This window comes from Primulina eburnea, chromosome 6 (genome assembly GCF_022965805.1).
Source record: "Primulina eburnea isolate SZY01 chromosome 6, ASM2296580v1, whole genome shotgun sequence".
NCBI lineage: Eukaryota > Viridiplantae > Streptophyta > Magnoliopsida > Lamiales > Gesneriaceae > Primulina > Primulina eburnea.
The window spans coordinates 31,457,742-31,479,558 of NC_133106.1; the positions used below are offsets into that span (position 1 = coordinate 31,457,742).

Below are 21,817 nucleotides of genomic sequence, written 5' to 3' on the forward strand. Positions count from 1 at the left end.
AGTTAGTAGACTAAAACAAAAAGTATTAAGTTACTGGACCAGAAAAATAAAATTTCTCTTTTTTAGTCATGTATGTTTCGATGAATCAATTACAGTCTTTGTAACTATGTTTTTTTAATCAATTTTAATTTTTTTCATCAAAATCATGTAACTAAATGACTAATATAATTGTTAAAATTTAAAAATTATGATTTCAAACATACATGCATATCTCGAGAATTTTTTTAGCTACGTACTTATAAAAAAAAGTAACAATAATATTGATCTTTTAATTACATTATTTTATATTGAAATGACTAAACGTGATTAAAAGATCATATTAAATGACTATTTTTTATTCAAAGAAATATACAAGACTAAAAATATCACACCCCAATACATCATGACTAAAATTGACCTTTACGGATAAATATAGTATTGAATGGATATCTAAAAAGAAAGGCTATTTTAGAAAAAAAATAAAAAGTTCAAAGAAAAAAATATATAATGATGATATAATTGTAGTTTTAAATAAGACTTCACTAAATCGATCAGAAGTTAATTTAATAAAGTGTTCTGAACTTAGTTAGAAAGTAAAATTGTTAGCTAATATCGAAATTAAATTCATTCTCATCTTTTACTTTATTTTTATTTTTTTAGTTGAGTCTCATCTTTTATTTTGACATAGGAATTTTTAATCCAAAATTAACCTTTGGCATCTACTTAAAAAAAGATGAGAAAGAATAATTATGTGAATCAAATATATTTGAGTAGGTCTCTTGTGAGAGACGGTCTCACGAATTTTTATCTGTGAGACATGTCAACCCTACCGATATGCACAATAAAAAGTAATAATCTTAGTATAAAAAATAATATTTTTCATGGATGACTCAAATAAAAGATATGTCTCACACAATACGACCCGTGAAACCGTCTCATAAAATACGACCGTGAGACCGTGTCACACATGTTTTATATATAAAAGAAAGAATCCAAATTATGAGAGGTTATATATATATATATTTATATATATGTGTGTGTAGTGTGTGTGTGTGTGTGTGTGTAGTGTGTGTAGTATTGTGTGTGTGTGTGTGTGTGTGTGTGTAGTAATGAACTAGCAATTAGATTGAGTTGAACATTCCAAGAAAAAATGACAAACCAAACGATACCTTATTGGAGAAAGAAGAATAATTTGGATTGTCGTATGTATGAGAGAGCCGGCAGGAGTCTTGTTGTGTTCCCTGCATCACGGTTGTCCCATCACCAATCATTCTGAACCCGCGTCTTTTCACTACCCTTTAAATATCGTTCACCTCTTTTTTTTGCTGTTGTTTTTGTGGGGAAACTGGCTCTCCTGTCTTTTCGGTGTTTTATTACATTCTGAATTCTGATATAGTGTCATTTAATTTCTTTTAAAGCCGTTCAATGAAGTACTAAAATAAAATCAAAATCTGTTATTCAAGAATTTTTTTTAAAAACATATAAATATTCTCTATCATGGCTAGCCTGATTTACTGGGTGAATGTTCTTAATTTTTGAGTCATGCATGATTTTTTTCTTCTTTTTTTTTAATACTCTGGTTGGTCCCGTCCCGTGGAGAGGTATTGATTAAAAAAAACATAGTTATATTCACCATTTTCCCATGTTTTTTAAATATATGATATGTCTAATTTCTAGCATGTTTTAATCCAATTTTTTTTTTTTTTACTTCGAATATTCAATCAATCCATACCGTACCCAAAAATACATATTGTAACAAAAATTACAATAATAAAAATATTTATACCGATACCCCGTGTGTGTATGGCACACCGTTTATATCAAAATGTTACGGTATATCGAGGTTTCGGTATAATATCAGTATTAATATATACCATTTTATACCTAAAAAATACATTATAAGTCATAAAATTATAAGTCATCGAAAGGCTCGACTATTTAGATGGTGCATGAGTTGTTCTAGGATTTTACTCTTTTGAGGATTTATCATATTAGATGATTTGGGCTATAAAATGTTATATAGCAAATATGTATTTTATTCTTTAAAAAATTTGACAAAGGATACGCAGTATGCACCATATTTTGGTGATTGGTGACTGTCAGCCTCGATGTAAGCTCCATCTTATCCATCCAGTTAATTACTTTTTATGTATTTTTATTTTTGAAATACATGGGATAACTTCACAAATGCCTTGTCCCATGTCTAATCTTAACTATCTTCACACCTAACTTGCCTTGTGAAATACATCAACTCCAATTACTTCCCAAGTTCCTTGTCTAATCTTATGAACGGTTCAAATAATCACCATTCTTTCAAAACACGACGTCCTTCCACAATCGTCCGCATTTTAGCCGAACAAAGCCCTTAAGAAAATATATCTCAAGTCTTGAAGATATGAATGGAATCTAGCACTAACACAGTGAAACTCATATTTCATTGAATAAAGGTTCCATAACTCTTTCATAAAGACTTTAAATATGCCTGACACCGCCAACGACAGTAGAGAAAATTAGGGTGAACAAAAACATTTTTTCCCATACATGTACAAATTCATCTTCCAATTTTCAGTTTCATCCCATTGCTGCAGCATCAGTTCAGAACTTCATACCATCATACTTTCTGAGCCAAAAACCTTCAAGATTTTCGTTCCACTAGTTTCAATGAGCTAAATTTTGCATTTACTAATTCGGCAGCAGCACGAGCAGAAGCTGATGCACGTTCAGCAGCAGCAATAGCAGAGAAAGCCTGTTGCAGCACATCAGATGAATGTGAACTTGGTTCTAAACTCTGATCACTTGAAGATTCGGATATACCGGCAGAAGGGGTGCTGTTACGAGAACCTGGAGATTGCAAATGTCGCTTTTCTCCATTTTTACCATCTAGATAATTAACAGATTGCTTTGTGCTAGACGAACTTTCTTGAATTTCTGGCCTCGGAATTTGAACAGATATTTGCTTCGGTCCGTTCTAAAATGTATACGATGCATTGTCAACACCGAGAGAATGGTTCGGATAAGATATGGAAATGAAAAAAGATAGATTAATATCTTGAAACAAGAGAAATACCAAAAGATCTTCGTGTTTCTTGCTGAATTCATCTTCAGTATTAGTCCAGTCCCAATCAACATTATGCTCTATTGCAATTTCCTTTAGAACTCTGAGTTTTACTTGTGGTGGCGGAGCACTAACAGTGAGTTTTTCAATAATCTGAAAGACAGGGATACACAGCATTCAGAATCCATATGGTAGAGAGCATTTTGATTTCCAGGATATAGCTTAATTTGAATCATATCAGATGCCTGAGTGTGAATTCTTTTCTTGATAACAAAGAATGAAATAAACTAACTGTACGATTGACGCTGGTATCGGGGCGAAGCTCTGTTGCAGCAGCTATGAATTCTTTTCCATACTTTGCAGCAAACAAATTACGAACATGCAATAGATCTGGCAAATCTGAACATTTGGGAGCTGCAAAGATTATGCTTGCCACTGCTTCTCGAAGCTCAATTGGGCAGTCCCTGTTTCAAGTAGCAGAGTAACAAACAAACAGAGACAAGGGAAAATTTCTTTGAATCAACAAGAATCAGAGGCAACTGATATAAAAATGTCACCTTCATTCTGGCAATTGAGCTTGATTTTTATCATTTACACAAAATTATTAATATGCGAGGTGCTCAAGTTCATAAATACATAGACAAATTTGAACACAAATGCATATTGTGATCTTACTTATGATGTTTGAAAAAGATAATTTTAAGATATTACTAAACAAAACACGAAGGAAGATTCTAATTGTCCTTTCTTTTACCTAGAGATGCGTATGGGTCCTGGTTCCGGAAAACTTAAGAACGTACTAAGCAAAAACTTGATGGAGATTCTAAGAGTTACTAACTAATGCAGAATAAATGGTTATTTACAAACTGAAGTATGTCAATAGAAACGTTGTCCGTTCCTTCCAATAATATTGCTTAATATTTCTTTTAAATAATTTCACCCAAGCCATTGTTGTCTCACTCCCATCCATTGTGAATCTAAAGATTCGGCACAGACTTTATATCTCAAATAATGAATAAAAGCTCACAGTAATGACACCATACCGGTAGAGTCGGTACCTCATAAGAGCTCCATTTATGGAATCTCGAAGATGTAAATGTTATATAAAGACCCATTTAATCATTTAACCTCTATTTTTTACAATGAACTTAGAAAATCTCTCAACTCTTCGAACTTTTCACAATTCATAAACATAACGATAAAAAATCCTTTTTCAGTTTCTTTCACTCTAAACATATAGACAACTACTATCAAATAGAGTGCACTATATAATTAGAAAAATACAAATGTGAAGAAATAAAGCACAGTTGTGGGCTTGTAGAAATGCCAGCTTGCCAGCCATTCCATGTATGATACAGATTAAATCGATTTCTAAGTACCCCGGGCCGGACAGATTATTGTCCATTTTTAACTCCATCTGAAATTATAAATAAAAAGACTCTAAAGGCATCATCAGTTTTGCTTGTCCAACTCAAATATCTAAATTTAACCACATATATGGAAGCAAAGCAAGCTAAGATCATTCTGTAAGAATTATCCATCCAGAAGTTATTAATTAGATAAGATGCATCTAGCACAAAGTTGTATTCAAGTCAAGAAAAATACCAACTAGAGAGTAAATTTCATAAATTCTAAAACAATCAGCATCCAAGAGGATTTGCTCTTAAATTCTAAGAGATTCAGCATTCAATAAAAAAAATGGATGTGATATGAAATCACAAAAGGGTTTTACCTCTGGCTTTCAAGAATAGGTACCCTAGCAAGAACAAATTCACAGAACAACTCTATTATCTCGTATGATTCCCAAGTGTTCTGTTCGCGTATGATGTGCTCCACCTAAACGAAAGTCAATGATACCAAATTAAAACAACAGAAACTACAATTTCAACATATAGAGATAGTCAACTTGAATCAAGATTAACGCAGTACCCTGATTCGAGCAATTGATTCCTGGCCAGCCACTAAAAATTGGGCAATCTCCTTTTTCATGGCCTTCAGCTGTGCCTCTCGCTTGTTTTGCAACAACTTGATGCGTGAGATGGCCAAGGTCAAGCATGTTTTACTACAAAGCCACCAATTAACATCAATTCAATAAAAATCTATATAGAACCTGAAAGGTCGTGATCTTTTAAAATAATACAGCACAAGTTTCCAATTTCTGCACGCACAAAGACGCAGCATGATCACTTCAACATAGATTGCTCAGATTGTGCAATGAGGCTCGTAATTTCAAAGTATCCACCTTTAGATCTATAAGTGATTGATTCCTCAGTGACAAGTTCTCCGTTGACTACAAATCTTAGCCCACCATTAGTAAAAATGCTTGCAAAATCTTAGTACCTAAAAACCTTTTCTGAACCCATGAATAACATTAAAGTCTACCCTCTTTCTTAAACACAAATGTCCGGCACAAAAGCAAAAAAAAAAAAAACATATAATAAAACTCCCTGTTAAGATCGTGGAATTGAAGAAACGTCATAGTATCATTAGAAAGCTGCTATTTTTAACCATATTATGACTAAAAACAATGGGCAATTACGAAAAATAAAAACCCAGAAAAAATCAACTCAAAAAGAAAGAAACTACCCAAGAACCCGATGAAGATCAGTGTATTATTATTTACCCCTTCTTTCTGAACAAGGTACCAACTATTTCAATCTTAAATTACCAGTTTTTTTTTTAAAAAAAATCAGAAATATTAGCATAGAGAAAACCACCAAATAATGATCACAAAAATTGTTAATCACTGACCATTTCGCTCCCAGAAGTCCCCTGTTGAAAAGTTGATTCAGCATAGACATCGGATTTCTTTGCAAATTGACTAATTGATTGTTGATGGATAATTGTTGACTATGTATATATTTTGGTCGAGGGAAGGGGATGAATTTTGCGAACAGCCTATCCACATCGATTCCTCACCTAGAGAAAGAATTCGTTGCAACTATTCCATCAGCGATGTTACTTTTGAACTTCTCTCCCATTATTCGGAATGAGCTGTTCTTTTGTGAGACGTATTTCTGCATACCCATATTCATAAAAAAATATATTTTTTAACAGTTTTTTTTTTTGTTAGACATCTCATCTCTTTAGATATTCACGATAAAAAACTTTTTTATCGTGAATATCAGTAGGGATGAGACGTCTTTTAGTATAAAAAAAATATTTTTCAAAAATAAACTAAATAAGAGATTCGTCTAACAAAATACAATCTGTAAGACCGTGTCACTCAAATATTTGTCATTCGAAATATTAAGTTTAAAACCTTTTTTTTTTTTTTTGACATCTTTCGTTTTTAAGACAATAACTATCATAATAATTTAAAAAAAAAACTAAATTTAGTATTTGAAATACAAGTTTTTAAAAATAGCATACCCAATTGAAAAGACGCACACAAATAATCTTGAAAATTAATAATAACACAAAATTTATCTAGAGTTGGTTATCAGAAGCACTTTTTCTTACATTTTTTTTATAGCAAAAAAGAATTTGGCAGTTAGAAAAAATAAAAATCTCAAACCAAAATACTCATGTTAAGGATAATTAATTCAAATTACAATAGAATTAGTTATGAATAGTATGAATAGTGTAATTAAGGAAATGAAAGGCCCAGAGAATTATTGAATGATATTAGCCCAAAAATGGCCATATGTTTAAGCTCATGATCCATTTGAAATATGACCAACGGTCTCACGAATCTTTATCTGTGAGACGTGTCAACTCTACCGATATTCACAATAAAAAACAATACTCTTAGCATAAAAAGTAATTTTTTTCATAGATGACCCAAATAAGAGACTTGTATCACAAAAGACACTCGTGAGATCGTCTCAAACAAGTTTTTGCTTTGGAATATTCTCAATTTATGTTATAAAGGTTTCTAGTTTTCTGAATACTTACTTTTGAGATGGTGATTGATTTGAATGTCAAAGGTTTTCTTCCAGTTTTCTCCAACGAAAATAACGTTATTCGTCGTGACGTATGTGACAACCCCAAAAACTATTATCGTAGATATGGAGAGAGCATCTAAGACCACTAAGATTGACTTGTTATCTAAATTTTGGTGCTCACGATTTCGAGTAACTTATTTGCTTACAGCATCAATATTAAACCTTTAAGAGTGTGCAAACAAGTTGGATGAATATATAAACATTAGATTTGAAATGTGCCCAAAAGGATTTCAAATCCACCTCCTTTCAATTCAATTATAGGTAAAAATTTGTGTGAGACGGTTTCACGGGTCGTATTTGCGAAACGGATCTCTTATTTGAGTCATCAATGAAAAAATATTACTTTTTATGCTATAAGTATTACTTTTTATTGTGAATATGGGTAGGATTGACTCGTCTCACATATTAAGATATGTGAGACGGTCTCACATGATACCCACTCTTAATTATAATTTTAAAAAATTAGATAACGCATAAAATTGATTTCTTTTGGGATTCATTCTTTAAATTATCAAACTAAATCTAAAGTGAGTCTCATGTGAAACCGTCTTACACCCTACCGATATTCATAATAAAAATTAATACATTTTCATGGATGACCCAAATAAGAGATCTATCTTACAGCGTTTCACGTAAGTTTTTGCATTTGTTCCGGTCCAAATGCAACTTCCGTAGATATTTTTAAGATTTTGGTCGAGAAACGTTGATTTAATAAATATTAAGGTTAGACGTAAAAGAAGACCGGATGTTATCCAATACAATTCAAGATTGGGCTTATTTTTCTCATAAATGAGTTAATGCCATTTGTCTCTCTTTTCTACAACTACATTACTACAGTCTAAACTCACCAAATTTACCAATGAAAAAAAGAAAGTCACACCACTACTTTATTGAGGTTCTTGAATCAAGCCATGTAACAATGTCACCAAGAACATTCAAAATTCTGTCATCTGGTTCTCCTTCAAGAATGCAGTGAAACCCATCTTCGTAAAGCTTCAGAGTTTTATCTTGGCTCGAAGCATTTTCATATAAAAATTTACTCACGAGAGGATCAGTCACTTTGTCAGCAGCTCCATGAAGAATGAGCATAGGAGATGAAACATGAGACATTCCCCAAAAAAAAACACTCATTTTTTTCAAGAAAATAGCGGAACATACTTGATGCAACTTGGAGAAATGAAATGGTACCGACCTTCTTCACCTGAGACTCGATATATTTTGTAGCGTTTAGTAGCTCCACAGCAGTCCTGAGTCGCGTTTGATCAGAGTAGCTGATTACATTGTATGGAACCTAAAAATAAATGAACTCGGAACATGTTACAGTTTGAAATGCAATGTGTTACTATGAAATTTCTCAAACTAAACTAACAGTTTGAAATATACCATTTGTAATTTCTCGAGTTCTCTGAATCCCAGCTCCGCTAAATCTTTCTTGGGAACGAGCTTTGCTTTCGGCATAAACTCGGACATTGATATTAGGATTCTCTGTAGCTGAGGAGGGGGTGACATTTCCTTCGAAATCTGACTACAAAAACTGGCATCAGATTTCATTTAATAGCGAGCAAAGTTTGGCTTTGTGTCCGACTTATATCCAAGACTTTGTAATGCAAAAGTTCTTTACAAAGTAGAAAAAAGAGGATATGATGTGAAAGTTGAGTTTCCACAGTGTGAACGTGACGAGGGTGAATGTTGTGTGTATCAGAATGTAGGTGTTGTTCGTAGGTGTTGTAACACCCACGACAACATGCAGCGGAAATTATACTTTTAACACACTAACATGTAACTGGAACAATAGTAATACGAGAGACGAGTCAGATAATTATGCACAAGTATAAAATACTTGTGCGGTGCCTTAGGGCAAAATAATTCACTAAAAAAACTTGTAAGTTTACAAAAACCAATACTAGTGAAAGAATAAAACAACTCCCTCAAGAAGGTGAGTAACAAATTGCATCCTAAACCTCTAACAAACCGTATAATCAAAACAATATGGGATGCATCAACTGAGAAGTGAAAAATCTTCAAAACTCAACACTCTAATCAAAACAGTGATTAGGTGTTGTCTTCAGATGTTGTCAGCACTTCACAGCAACAAGCTTTCAACGACACGAGATTTGCTATTCTCGGAAAACGTCTCTGCGTATCAATTCGTCTCTCACTCCAAAAGCACCAGCACCGAGTTCAATATCTTCTCCTCTTATTTATACCCACTTCATCCTTTTTCCTATTAAACATGGAAACCAATTTCATTAGGAAAAAACTCTATTGAAAATAAGGATACTATATCTTATAGATAATATCTTGAGTCTTTTGAGTCCACACGAAATCATACTCCAGAAAGGCAAAAATACTAAGGATATTATCAAAAGGAAAGTAATTGATAAGGAAAATATATCAAGGAAAAAATCAAGGAATAAAATTCCTTTCAATCTGCCCCTTTTTTGCCTTTCTGGACAAAACCAGTAAAAATGGTAACTCCCCCTGGATTAGTCAACCAGTTGTTGACTCCCCCTGAAAAACAAACCTAGTAAAATTTGCAAGTTAGATGTTGTAGGTTAGATGTTGCAACACTCAGATTATAACATCGATTAGTTCAATATCAAGGGGGAACTAAGAACATAACAGAAGCAGTTACGGCACACCAATGTCAGAATTTTATGAACTATAACCACAAAAGCATCAGTTAGTTTCCTTCACTCCTGTCCGCGTCATCATCAGCCATTTTTGTCCCACTAGTCCCAGCAGCAGTGTCTACTCCCCCTTTTTGTCCAGAATGGAGACTTGCCGCGAGCAGAAGCTCATAATCAGCCACTTGATTTTCATAATGCTCGATGGTCGCCCTAGCATTATCAATCTGTTGTCGACCATAGGCGATTTGAGCACGAATGTAGGAGAGGGACAGTGTAACATAGCCAGCAGGAGGTGTCGGGGGCAGACTCGAAATGTCAGGCAGAGGGTCAGATGTTGTTTCACCAGTGTGGCCAACATCTGCAGCAACACTCGAACCCATCCAAGGCAGATCGACTTTTCTGTTGCCTTTGAAGTAAGCTGGGGAAATCTTCAGGGAATCACCAACAGGGCAGAGCTCTTCATCAATATCCTGAATGAATCCTTGAGTTTCCAGGATGCCATAGATGAGCGAAGGGTAAGGAAGCTTGGTTTTCTTGAAATCCCCTTGAGCGTATTGCACTGTATTCTGAAAAACCAGCTTCCCAAAGTTAAAGGCACGCCCGGTTCCAATAGCGAATAGCATGATGGCCTGTGAGCGAGTCACGGTGGTTGTGTTGCTTGATGGAGTCCAGTTCCAAATAGAAGTTTTATGTAGAACAGAAAAGAAGGAGGTGAGATTTGCAGCACTCAATTTCTTGGGATGATCAGGGAAAATTTTGACCACACCTCCAGTAAGCAAAGTTGTAACATCATGAATATCCAAGTCCTCTTCAGCCTCTTCAACATCTGGGGTGTCATAAAATGCATTGATCACGGCTGGTGAGAAATTGTAAATACGATCCCGAACGAACACTCTGCCGTATTTCACCGAGTCTTCATCGGCCACACTCCTCAAAAGATTGCAATAGAACTCCAATACCACTCTGCGACAGTAGGGCATGACTGCAGTGACAGTTGAGAGCAGCCTTCGGCTCTTCAAAAATTCAATCAGATTATGCTTTCCATACGCATCAAAGTCAATGTTTTTTCTCTTCAATCAACTCTCGATGAATAAATATGGGCCACAGTGCCAAGGCCTCTTCTGAGTAAAACTTCGGAGAGAAAGACTTACTGAGATCATAATCAGCAGAGTCAGTGTTGTGGGAGGTGTTGTCAACATCCTCCTCAACACCGGGTGCATCAGCAGCTGCATTCTCAGAGGACTCGTTAGCTTCAGAGTCAGTGTCCTCAGACGCATCATCACCTTGTTCCTCTGACTCAAAATCAGACACAGACGAAGAGGAGGAGGAGTCAGAAACGCCAGGCCGGTTTTGTTCAAACTCCTTCATCATTTCTGAATCAGGTTCTTCCTCCCGAGCCATTTGTCTCTTGGCCGCTTTATCTTCTTTAAGCTGAGCAAGAAACTCGGCCAGTGATTGCTCATCGTCTTCAGGCTCATCAGGAACCCTTTCTTCAGAAGCATCTTGACTGTCCATTACTGGGTGATGTTGTTGAACACCAGAAGACGAGCCACTTTCCTTCGCAGCAGTAGTTGGTTTAGGGCGAGCCACCAGCTCAAAATCCTCATCATTGGAGTCGTCTCCAGATGAGAAATCAGGGTCCAGAATAAAAGGGACGGTGGATGCCCTTGGTTTCTTTGTAGGAACAAAGTCGGGGTCAAACCCTGCTTGTCTCTTTGACGTGCGACGTATAGGGACAGGGGGGAAAGCTCTCTTCACAGCCTCAAAATCTGGTGGATTTTCAATGTCGATTGCATTCCCGGGTGCACCAGGAGCAATAGTTTCCAGTGGCACTGGTTCTTCTGGTACACTGACCATTGCCATCCCCTCCACATTGATTTTTCCCCCAAACTCGCAGCCATTTCATTTCTGATATCGTGACGATCGAAGCCAGCCATCTGTAGAATAAAGAACACAAGAAATAGTGTGGAGCGAAGGGTCACAAGAAAATTCGAAGACAGAGATAACTTTTCGCAACAAATGAGTAATGAGAGCAGGACAAAATTATATACTGTGCGAGAAAATAACAGACGATAAAGTTGTTGCATCATCCATTCCTGAGTATTTAAGCATATCCCTCCAACGGTAACATTCTCTCAACCCGTAACCGCAGCTTCTTTCCAAATCAGAATTTACGCTCATCCAACGGTAACTTTCCGAGCCAGTGTAATCATTAAAAAAAATCAGGCAGAATGAAACGCCACATCGAATTACCCCACTAACCGTTAGATAACAATTTATTTCGAGATTGGGTTGGTTGGGGTTTTTCTTCGTCTTTCATTTGTCAAGAACTGATAGTCCACTGGACATGATAAATTTACATATCAGCAATATGAATAACTTAAAATTTATGCCTAAAATGTGAAAAAAAATTGAGATATACATGCAAGTGACCAAACTGTGATCAGCCTGTACTTGGGTGTTGGCAGCACCTCTTGGCAACACTCACTCGTGAGACTAAAACTTTCTTCAACCCTTTTAATTTAGACATGGTAGCTCCCACTCCAGAGGAACGGTCTTCATAGGACTCCTCTAGGTAGCTTTTTCCATCTGTATTTTGACTTAGAAGTGGTAACTCCCACACTAGAAGAACGGTCTTCATGGGACTCTTCTAGGTAGCTTTTTCCATTTTCTTCCAAACAATTTTTTGTTCAAATATTCTCCTCTTTTTTATTTTTCACCTTATTGCTCAACAGTTTTTCAAGTCATTATCTGCATAGGATAAAATCATGTGGAACACACACATCCGCAACAGCTTTATGACTTATATTGAGCACACTCCACACCTTAAAGGATTTTGTTAGAAAGTTTGATTCTCAACTGAGAGCACACCATTCAGTAACCGACACTTTGTACAGACTTCACACAAAACTGAATGAATGAAATATGCCTAGCATCCTAAAAGTAAAATGCACATGCATGCTGGGTGTTGTCCATAGGTGTTGTAACACCCAGGACAACATCTGTGAGTGATCATTGTGCACACAGGCTGAGAGACTTCCTTAGATTGGAGAATCTCTCAAAATCCAATGGTTTTGTAAAGATATCAGCCAGTTGGTTCTCAGTTCCAACAAATTCCATTCGAATCATACCCTTCTCAACCAAATCTCGAATAAAATGATGTCTAATGTCAATGTGTTTTGTTCGAGAGTGTTGCACTGGATTTTTTGAAATGTTAATTGCACTCGAATTATCACAATATACAATTAAGGTGTCACTGTTGAATCCATAATCTTTAATCATTTGATTCATCCACAACAGTTGTGAACAACAGCTAGCAGCTGCAACATATTCGGATTCAGCAGTGGACAAAGACACACAATTTTGCTTTCTGCTATACCATGACACCAAGTTGTTGCCAAGATAAAAACACCCACCCGTGGTACTTTTCCTATCATCTAAATTTCCAGCCCAGTCAGCATCACTAAAGCCCACTAAATTGGTGTTTGTTTCTTTGGTGTACCATAAACCTAAGTCAACTGTTCCAGATATATATCGCAAAATTCTTTTGACAGCCTTTAGATGAGTGACTTTAGGATCAGCCTGGTACCTAGCACACAAACATACACTAAACATGATGTCGGGACGACTAGCACTTAAGTAAAGAAGACTGCCTATGATGCTGCGATACTGAGTGTTGTCAACACCTGCAGCAACATTGTCTTTGGACAATTTTCCAGTCGACCCCATTGGAGTTTTCATGTGCTTAGTGTTTTCGGCAGAGAATTTCTTTAACAAGTTTTTAACATACTTGGATTGACATAGAAAGATACCATCGTGCATTTGTTTGATTTGCAATCCAAGAAAGAAACTTAATTCTGCTACCATGCTCATTTCAAATGTGGTAGACATGCACTCAACAAAATCATCAACATGCTTTTGAGAAGAAGCACCAAATATGATGTCATCCACATAAACTTGACACACAAGTATATCATGCTTAGACTTTTTAATAAATAGAGTTTTATCAACTTCACCTCGTTTGAAGCCTAAGTCAAGCAGAAATTCAGTAAGCTTGCCATACCATGCTCGTGGAGCTTGTTTAAGCCCGTACAATGCCTTCTTCAACTTGTAGACATGGTTAGGGTGGTGTGGATCTTCAAATCCTTTCGGTTGGCTCACATAGGCTTCTTCTTTCAAGATGCCATTCAAAAAGGCACTTTTCACATCCATTTGATACAATTTTATGTCCATGTGACACGCAATAGCAAGCAAAAGTCTAACCGATTCAATCCGAGCAACAGGGGCAAACGTTTCATCAAAATCAATTCCTTCGATTTGAGTATACCCTTGAGCAACTAGCCTTGCTTTGTTTCTCACAACAATTCCAGATTCATCAGTTTTGTTTTTAAAAATCCATTTGGTTCCAATAACATTCACATTATTAGGTCTGGGAACCAAATCCCACACATCATTCCTAACAAATTGTTCAAGTTCCTCATGCATCGCATCAACCCAAAATTCATCTTTTAAGGCTTCACTTATATTTTTGGGTTCAACGAGTGAAACAAAACAGGAGTGACTTACTTGAGGGCACACGGAAGTCATGCATACTAGTCCCATCATTTTTCGATAGTCTACCTTCTCCTTTCTTCTAGTTTGCATTCCTTCAAATGTTTCTCCAATGATCTGAGATGATGGATGATTTTTCTGAATCTTGCTCGGAATGTCAATCCCATCATTGGTTACACCATCATCATTTTCAGTATTCTCTTCTGGTTCAACATTTGATTCTGCCAATGCAGGTGTTGTCTCAGGTGTCACAACACCGGGTCCAACATCTGTGTTAGGCAGTGTCTCACTTGTATTCAGGAGCCCATCAACTTCATCCTCAATTGTTTTTCCTGTTAGATCTGCAAGATCATCAAACACAACGTTAATAGATTCCATAGTCGTTCTTGTTCTCAGATTATACATGCGATATGCACGACTATTGGATGAATAACCAAGAAATAAACATTTGTCACTTTTAGAGTCAAATTTTGCAAGATGGTCTCGATCATTCAAAACATAACATACACACCCAAAGACATGAAAATACTTGAGGTTCGGCCTCTTTCCCATGATGATTTCATAGGATGTCATAGTAGAACCACTCCTTAAGTACACACGATTTGAAATATGACATGCTGTGTTCAAGGCCTCGGCCCAAAATCTCTTTGAAATATTCTTAGAGCTTAACATGACCCTAGCCATTTCTTGCAGTGTTCTATTCTTTCTTTCGGCTATTCCATTCTGTTGAGGAGTTTTAGGGGCCGAAAATTCATGAGTTATCCCTCTCTTATCACAAAATGATACAAAGTGTGAGTTTTCAAATTCTTTACCATGATCGGTCCTTATCTTACCAACCCTCAGATTATGTAGATTAGTAATCTTAGCATGTAGTTTCTTGAAAGCATCAAATGTATCGGATTTTTCTCTAAGAAATCTTACCCAAGTAAAGCGAGAGAAATCATCTACACAAACACATGAATACTTCTTACCTCCAAGACTTTCCACTTCCATTGGACCCATAAGATCCATGTGCAAGAGTTCAAGACACCGTGTTGTCCCAAAGTGTTGCAACACTTGGTGGGGAACACGTGTTTGCTTACCTTTTTGACATGCACCACAAACATACGGAATTCCAGAGGATAGATTAGACATACCTCTCACAGCATCGTACTTACCAAGATTCTTTAATGTCTTGAAATTTGCATGTCCTAATTTTTGATGCCACATGTTTAATTCGCTCACCTTTGAATGATTGCTCACTATGTCTTCTCCAAGTTGATAGCAATTATCAGCAGACCTAGTACCTGTCAAAATGCGAGTATTAGTCTTATCAAACACTTCACAATTGTCTTTATCAAACTTAACATGCAAACCGTCGTCACAAAGTTGACTTATGCTTATTAAGTTTGAGTTAAGCCCTTCAACATAGAGCACATTGTGTAGATTAGACAATCCATCAACATTCAAGGTTCCTTTCCCAGCAATTCTTCCTTTAGCACCACCACCATACGTCACATGACCACTCCTAAGCTCAACAAAGTCAATCAGATGGTCTTTAGAACCTGTCATGTGGCGCGAGCAGCCACTGTCAAAGTACCATATTCCTGCAATGTTAGTCTTTAATGAAGTATAAATAACAGAACATTGAATCTGTGCCTTTGGTACCCAAACCCTTTTTACCATCGGTTTTTTGTTGGCAGTGTTGCGCCGGGTGTTGTACAACACCCGTGACGACATCTGTTCAGATTCCCATCTCTTGTAATCCTCTCTCAGTTTAAAACAGTAGGGTTTGATGTGTCCAGGTCTGAAACAGTAGTGGCAGATAAAGTGGCGTTTTCTAGATTTAGACTTCTTGATAGACATTCGCACTTTTGATGGAGCACTCTTTTCAGTATGTGTGGTATTGGGGGTTTCAACACTTCCTTTCACAAAAACAGTTGGTTTTTCCTTTGCATTGGAAGATTCTCCAGTTTCGAACAGACTATTCGAATAACCAAGTCCAGCCTTATCATTCTGTCCAATCATCAAAAGTGAGTCAAGTTTGGATGAACTTGAATTCATCTTGGCAAGTACCTGAGTTGCTTCTCTAAGTTCTTCCTTGACTTTGCATAATTCCAGATCTTTCTTGCTCAAGATTACTTCAAGTCGTGATATTTGTGACTTCAGCTCAACGTTCTCTTTGGAGAGAATTGCATTTCCTTTTGTTCTTTTGATCCAGTCTTCATACAGTTCTTCGTATATTGACTGCACACTTTCTAGGGTGACTTCATCGTCATCAACCTCTTGTGTTTCGGACTGACTTGACTCCCCAAGGACTGTCGAATTAAGACATACAGAATTCGAAGCGGTGTTGCGACCAGGTATTGCAACACCTGTGGCAACACCCAAAGGATTGATTTGCATTGAGCGTTTCTCCTTGATCACAGTAGATAAGGATGTGTGATTTTCAGATTCATTTGATCCTTGATCATCTTCAGATTCTTCATCACTTAGGGTGATAGTCATGCCTTTGTTTTTCTTAAGACGATTGGCACACTCATTGGCATAGTGTCCATATCCCGAACACTCTCTACATTGCACTGAGTCCAGGTTCCTGACAATAGATTGACTTTGCACTTCGGTTCTTGGTCGAACCTGTCCTTTCATAGGAGTAAATTTTTGAGCTTTTGTAAAAGTGGTGTTATTGGGCAGCTCAGATTTTTGCCCAATTCTCTTCTTTTCTCTCATAGTTTTCAAGTAATCACCAAATTTTTTAGTAAACAGAGAGATCGATTCTTCACCTAAATCAGACTTATCCACTTCTTTAGATAGTTGAAGAATTTCATCATATGATTCGGTTGAGGCTTCAAGGGCTATTGTCTTCCCTTTATCCTTTTTCTGCAGATCAAGATTCATTTCAAAAGTTCTTAGGGAACTCATGAGTTCATCCAGGTTGATGTTTGAAGTGTCTTTAGATTCCTCAATGGCGCAAACTTTGACATTGAATCTCTCAGGAAGAGATCTCAGAACCTTGTTTACCAATCTTTCGTTTGGTATGGGATCTCCTAGGCCATGTGATTCATTTGAGAGTTGTCTCAACCGGCAGTCATACTCAAGGATGGACTCCTTGTCCTCCATTCTCAAACTTTCGAACTTTGATGTCACCATTCTTAGCCTAGTTTTTCGCACACTTGCAGATCCTTCACAGTGTTTCTGGAGTATCTCCCAAGCATCTTTGGCGCATACACTGGTGGTGATTAAATTAAACATCCTTGTGTCAACAGATGAAAATATCGCATTGAGAGCCTTGGAATTGTAGTTTGAAGATTGCACTTCATCGACAGTCCATGCACTTTCAGGTTTGAGCCGTGTGTCTCCATCAGCATCCTCGAGTTTCGGTGGACTCCAACCATCAAGTACACGTTGCCAAGCTCTTTCATCAATGGATTTAATAAAAACCCTCATCTTAACTTTCCACAGTGCATAGTTTGATCCATCCAACACGGGAGGCCTAAAAACAGTATTTGTTGATCCTTCCATAATTCCTTTTCACTCTGAAAACAAAACAAAACAGAATCTCACTTAGTAACGTCAAGTGGAGGCTCTGATACCAATTGAAAGTTGAGTTTCCACAGTGTGAACGTGACGAGGGTGAATGTTGTGTGTATCAGAATGTAGGTGTTGTTCGTAGGTGTTGTAACACCCACGACAACATGCAGCGGAAATTATACTTTTAACACACTAACATGTAACTGGAACAATAGTAATACGAGAGACGAGTCAGATAATTATGCACAAGTATAAAATACTTGTGCGGTGCCTTAGGGCAAAATAATTCACTAGAAAAACTTGTAAGTTTACAAAAACCAATACTAGTGAAAGAATAAAACAACTCCCTCAAGAAGGTGAGTAACAAATTGCATCCTAAACCTCTAACAAACCGTATAATCAAAACAATATGGGATGCATCAACTGAGAAGTGAAAAATCTTCAAAACTCAACACTCTAATCAAAACAGTGATTAGGTGTTGTCTTCAGATGTTGTCAGCACTTCACAGCAACAAGCTTTCAACGACACGAGATTTGCTATTCTCGGAAAACGTCTCTGCGTATCAATTCGTCTCTCACTCCAAAAGCACCAGCACCGAGTTCAATATCTTCTCCTCTTATTTATACCCACTTCATCCTTTTTCCTATTAAACATGGAAACCAATTTCATTAGGAAAAAACTCTATTGAAAATAAGGATACTATATCTTATAGATAATATCTTGAGTCTTTTGAGTCCACACGAAATCATACTCCAGAAAGGCAAAAATACTAAGGATATTATCAAAAGGAAAGTAATTGATAAGGAAAATATATCAAGGAAAAAATCAAGGAATAAAATTCCTTTCATGATGAATTACTTTACACATTGGAGCTACAAGCATTATGCCATCCCATTCTTTTGGTGACTTGAGAAGTGCTTTGATTGCAATGGCTCCGCCCATGGACTGACCGAATATGAATCGGGGGAGTCCTCGAATCTCTGGCCTTCCTGTGTATCACATTACAATGGTGTGACTTGTCTCAGAGGAATAAGCAATCAAGTCCGCCCTAATGAAGAATCAAAGTAAGAACTCTCAAATAAATGTCCAAAAAAGGATACAGTACACACATAGAAATTATGATTCACTTCCCAACTCAAAGTCCTAGTTCTGTCGCTGTATACACGTGAATTTTTACCTGAATTTGGTAGTGAATCAAGGAAGGCTATAGAGAAGGCAGTCACCTTTCATTATCTTGAATTGTTCGTTGACATTGTCGACTATCCCATCAAAAGATGGAACGTAGCCATGCAATCCTTCGGATAGACCAAAGCCCGGATGGTCAATTGCATAAACTCCATAACCCGACGAAGCGATGTATTTGGCAATGCCTGAAACTCAGAATATAAGATACAAAAAAAAAAAAAAAAAAAAAAGCAGTGCAGTTTGCTTAAAGTTAAGTCATTCGGGCACCAATCGTATGTAAAGAGGAACAGAGACACATTACATTAGATGAAGAATGACAAACCTTCAAAGAAAAAAGTGCAGGTATCACCATATCCATGGCAGAAACACAAGGCCCCTTTGATTCGTACGCCAGGCTTCGGCAACCAGCTTTTGCAGAAAATTTCTTGTCCGTTTGAATTGATCTCATACCACTATACAAATATTTGCACTCAATATCTTTCTTCGAGTGTCACCAAAAAATCGCAACTTGAAATAGACGCTACGGTGCTGCTAATCGAAATGCTGCATATGAATTGATGGCAGACGGCGGAATTCTTTCACAAACATTCAGAAAGAAGCTCACAAATTCGATTGCCAGTTTCACACCAGCTTGTCAGTTCTTCAATAAAATCCATGTTTAAACACCGCCAATTTCACCCCAGATGGTGAGTTCTTCAAGAAAATCAATGTTTAAACAACGAGGAATACGCTTACTTTTGTGTTGTATGGACCTAGATCCTCTTGTATCCAAAATAACCAATAAAATAAAACTAAAATAGCATAAGATTCTAGTCCAGAAAAGCGGGGACCAGCCAAGTGTAATTTTTCTAAATATCTAAATTTGCAAAATATCAAATATCCCCGATCAATCTTGATGCGCCAGTCTGCCTAAATGAGGATTGATTCCAAAGCTTAGTACAACTCACCTCCTCTGTTCTGATCCCAGCTGGAGCCATCTGCTTGTCAAACCAGAAAAAAAGAACTCAGTCTCCAAGCACAAGATGCATACAAACAGAAGTTCGTACGGTCAATCAAATATGATTGATGATCTAACAATACCTTAAACAATATATGATCAAGCTGCTGCTGAACAATACTAAAAGCAGATCGCACCCTTCTGCGAGCCATGGCGTGATCCAAATTCTGCGAGGCGATGGAGTTCAGCTGATCACTCACGCCTTCGATTTTCTTCTTTTTCTGGGCCATTACGATCACTGCTCGCCTCGTAAATGTAGGTCTCGGACCCAAAGTTCGCCATAAAGTAAAGGGTCTGACGGAATTCCAATAAAAGTGCCCATTTACCGGCGAGAGCGTCCGGGAAGTAGAACACAAAGCAAGATCCATTGGGAATACTTGTTTATCGGTAAAGTGAAAAAATAAAATTCAATTTGTTTATGTAGGCTCTCTGCCAGTCCACCGTATTGAAAAAAACGTGCATCTGAACACGAGGGAGAAAGTAAGTAATAGATACGGAAACGAAACCAATCACCGGCCAAGAAAAACAAGAATCTCGGCTTTACAATCTACAGTTCCAGGGTTAGCGGATCCGTTTCACAGTAGTGGTGGGTTGTTCAAAAGCTTCGTGATATATTATCATTAATTAAACGAGTCGATTCACTCCATGTCTTGAATGAAAATTATTAATTTTTACATAAAAATATTTTTTCATATTTCGGTGGAGCAAAAGATTAGTCTCACGTTAGCAAAAAGTGACAAACTATCTCATAAGAATTTTTGTAAATTAGTTTTAATATTTTTTTATATTTAATAAAATAATTATATATAAAATACATTGTATATTTATATCAATATTTTAAAAAATCATCTGATACAAATTAGATATTTTAGAGTAAAAAAATAAATATGAAGTATGTTTTTAAAAGTGAAGTGTAAATAATGCTACATTAAATGTTTGTATTGATTATATTGTTTTATTTAATTTTGGTTAGAGTTTTGAGTTTTTTGTTACTTTTATATATTTAGTTTTTCATATTCTCTAAAATATTAAATAAATTATTAGACCTCGTAGTTTTGATAATTCCAAAAAATAACTTAGTGTATTAGATCTAGTTATTATTTGATCTGTATTATTGACACTCAACCGTTTCAGTAGAATATTTTCAATCGGTTTCACAATATTAAGTTACTCGATAGCCTCATGAGTATTAGTATATGGCAAACTACTCAGCCACTCACTATATCCAAAAATATATATAAACAATCGAGTCAACACATCTTACAAGGATCTTACTTAGTTTTCATAAACGTTGGTAGTATGACCATACCCAACAAACAGGATGGTCTACGGACATAGCTAGTTAATTATGATGTCAATGACCGTTTTCTATCACATTTGGTATATGCATATCTGCTTATTAAATGAAATATACGATAAAGCGAGAAAGGACGAGAACAACAATTTCTTTGCATTAATGCTCATTTAATGAGCTCATCAGTCATCGCTCCAAAGAATACTAATTCAAATCACCAAGGATCTTTAACGGTTATTGTCAAATACTCGACCGTTCTTTTCCAAGATCGTTTTGGAAGTTTCTCGACTGTTTGATTCGAATGATTCATCATCTTATTTCTATATAGATTGCTATAATGTGTGTCTCAACCGTTGCAAAAAGTTACTATGAGTTTCAATTTAGGCAGTGAATAAGTCCAGGTTTAAGCAAATTGACACAAATTTTATAAAATCAAAATCTTCTTATGAAATTCTTTCATAAGTAGAAAAATAGTTGGCGTGGGAACTTGAGTCTCAAAACACACTTAATTAAACATCACTTGTGTTATTTCTTTATTGTATTTATTATCTTATTTAAACTAATTTATTTGATTTTAAAGTATTCATAATATTCTTCGGATTATTTCCACAAATTTGTGGTCCGACCGTTTTTAAGAAGTTGAGAAATCTAGTCTTGATACTTAACAC

General features: G+C 36.3%; 2 protein-coding genes across 3 annotated transcripts; both read right to left on the reverse strand.

Moving 5' to 3' along the window:
• Window positions 1–2,386: 2,386 nt before the first annotated feature.
• On the reverse strand, window positions 2,387–6,030 carry LOC140834260 (uncharacterized). 2 transcript variants are annotated; one of them, XM_073199015.1, is made up of 6 exons: window positions 5,786–6,030; window positions 4,964–5,096; window positions 4,767–4,870; window positions 3,327–3,498; window positions 3,047–3,187; window positions 2,387–2,947 (listed from the first exon to the last, which is right to left on the reverse strand). In XM_073199015.1, the coding sequence occupies exons 1-6, from the start codon at window positions 5,833–5,835 to the stop codon at window positions 2,615–2,617; spliced, it is 933 nt and encodes a 310-aa protein (XP_073055116.1). In that variant the 5' UTR covers window positions 5,836–6,030; the 3' UTR covers window positions 2,387–2,614. The 2 variants fall into 2 exon arrangements, with proteins under 2 accessions (XP_073055116.1, XP_073055117.1); XM_073199016.1 differs by lacking the exon at window positions 5,786–6,030 and adding an exon at window positions 5,203–5,727.
• Window positions 6,031–7,715: 1,685 nt separating this feature from the next.
• LOC140834261 (caffeoylshikimate esterase-like) lies at window positions 7,716–20,414 on the reverse strand. The gene is made up of 8 exons (XM_073199017.1): window positions 19,939–20,414; window positions 19,806–19,835; window positions 19,181–19,310; window positions 18,897–19,043; window positions 18,532–18,662; window positions 8,365–8,502; window positions 8,174–8,272; window positions 7,716–8,082 (listed from the first exon to the last, which is right to left on the reverse strand). The coding sequence occupies exons 1-8, from the start codon at window positions 20,221–20,223 to the stop codon at window positions 7,864–7,866; spliced, it is 1,179 nt and encodes a 392-aa protein (XP_073055118.1). The 5' UTR covers window positions 20,224–20,414; the 3' UTR covers window positions 7,716–7,863.
• Between the last annotated feature and the right edge of the window lie 1,403 nt (window positions 20,415–21,817).

Excerpts from the sequence above, each read along its gene's own strand:
- LOC140834260 (XM_073199015.1), bottom strand. The coding sequence starts at position 5,835 with ATGTCTATGCTGAATCAACTTTTCAACAGGGGACTTCTGGGAGCGAAA. Across the intron at positions 4,871-4,963 it reads AATCAATTGCTCGAATCAGG|GTGGAGCACATCATACGCGA; the intron begins GTACTGCGTTAA and ends ACTTTCGTTTAG. Across the intron at positions 3,188-3,326 it reads ATACCAGCGTCAATCGTACA|ATTATTGAAAAACTCACTGT; the intron begins GTTAGTTTATTT and ends CCTGTCTTTCAG.
- LOC140834261 (XM_073199017.1), bottom strand. The coding sequence starts at position 20,223 with ATGGATCTTGCTTTGTGTTCTACTTCCCGGACGCTCTCGCCGGTAAAT. Across the intron at positions 19,836-19,938 it reads TTGATCATATATTGTTTAAG|ATGGCTCCAGCTGGGATCAG; the intron begins GTATTGTTAGAT and ends TTTGACAAGCAG. Across the intron at positions 18,663-18,896 it reads ACAATTCAAGATAATGAAAG|GAAGGCCAGAGATTCGAGGA; the intron begins GTGACTGCCTTC and ends TGTGATACACAG.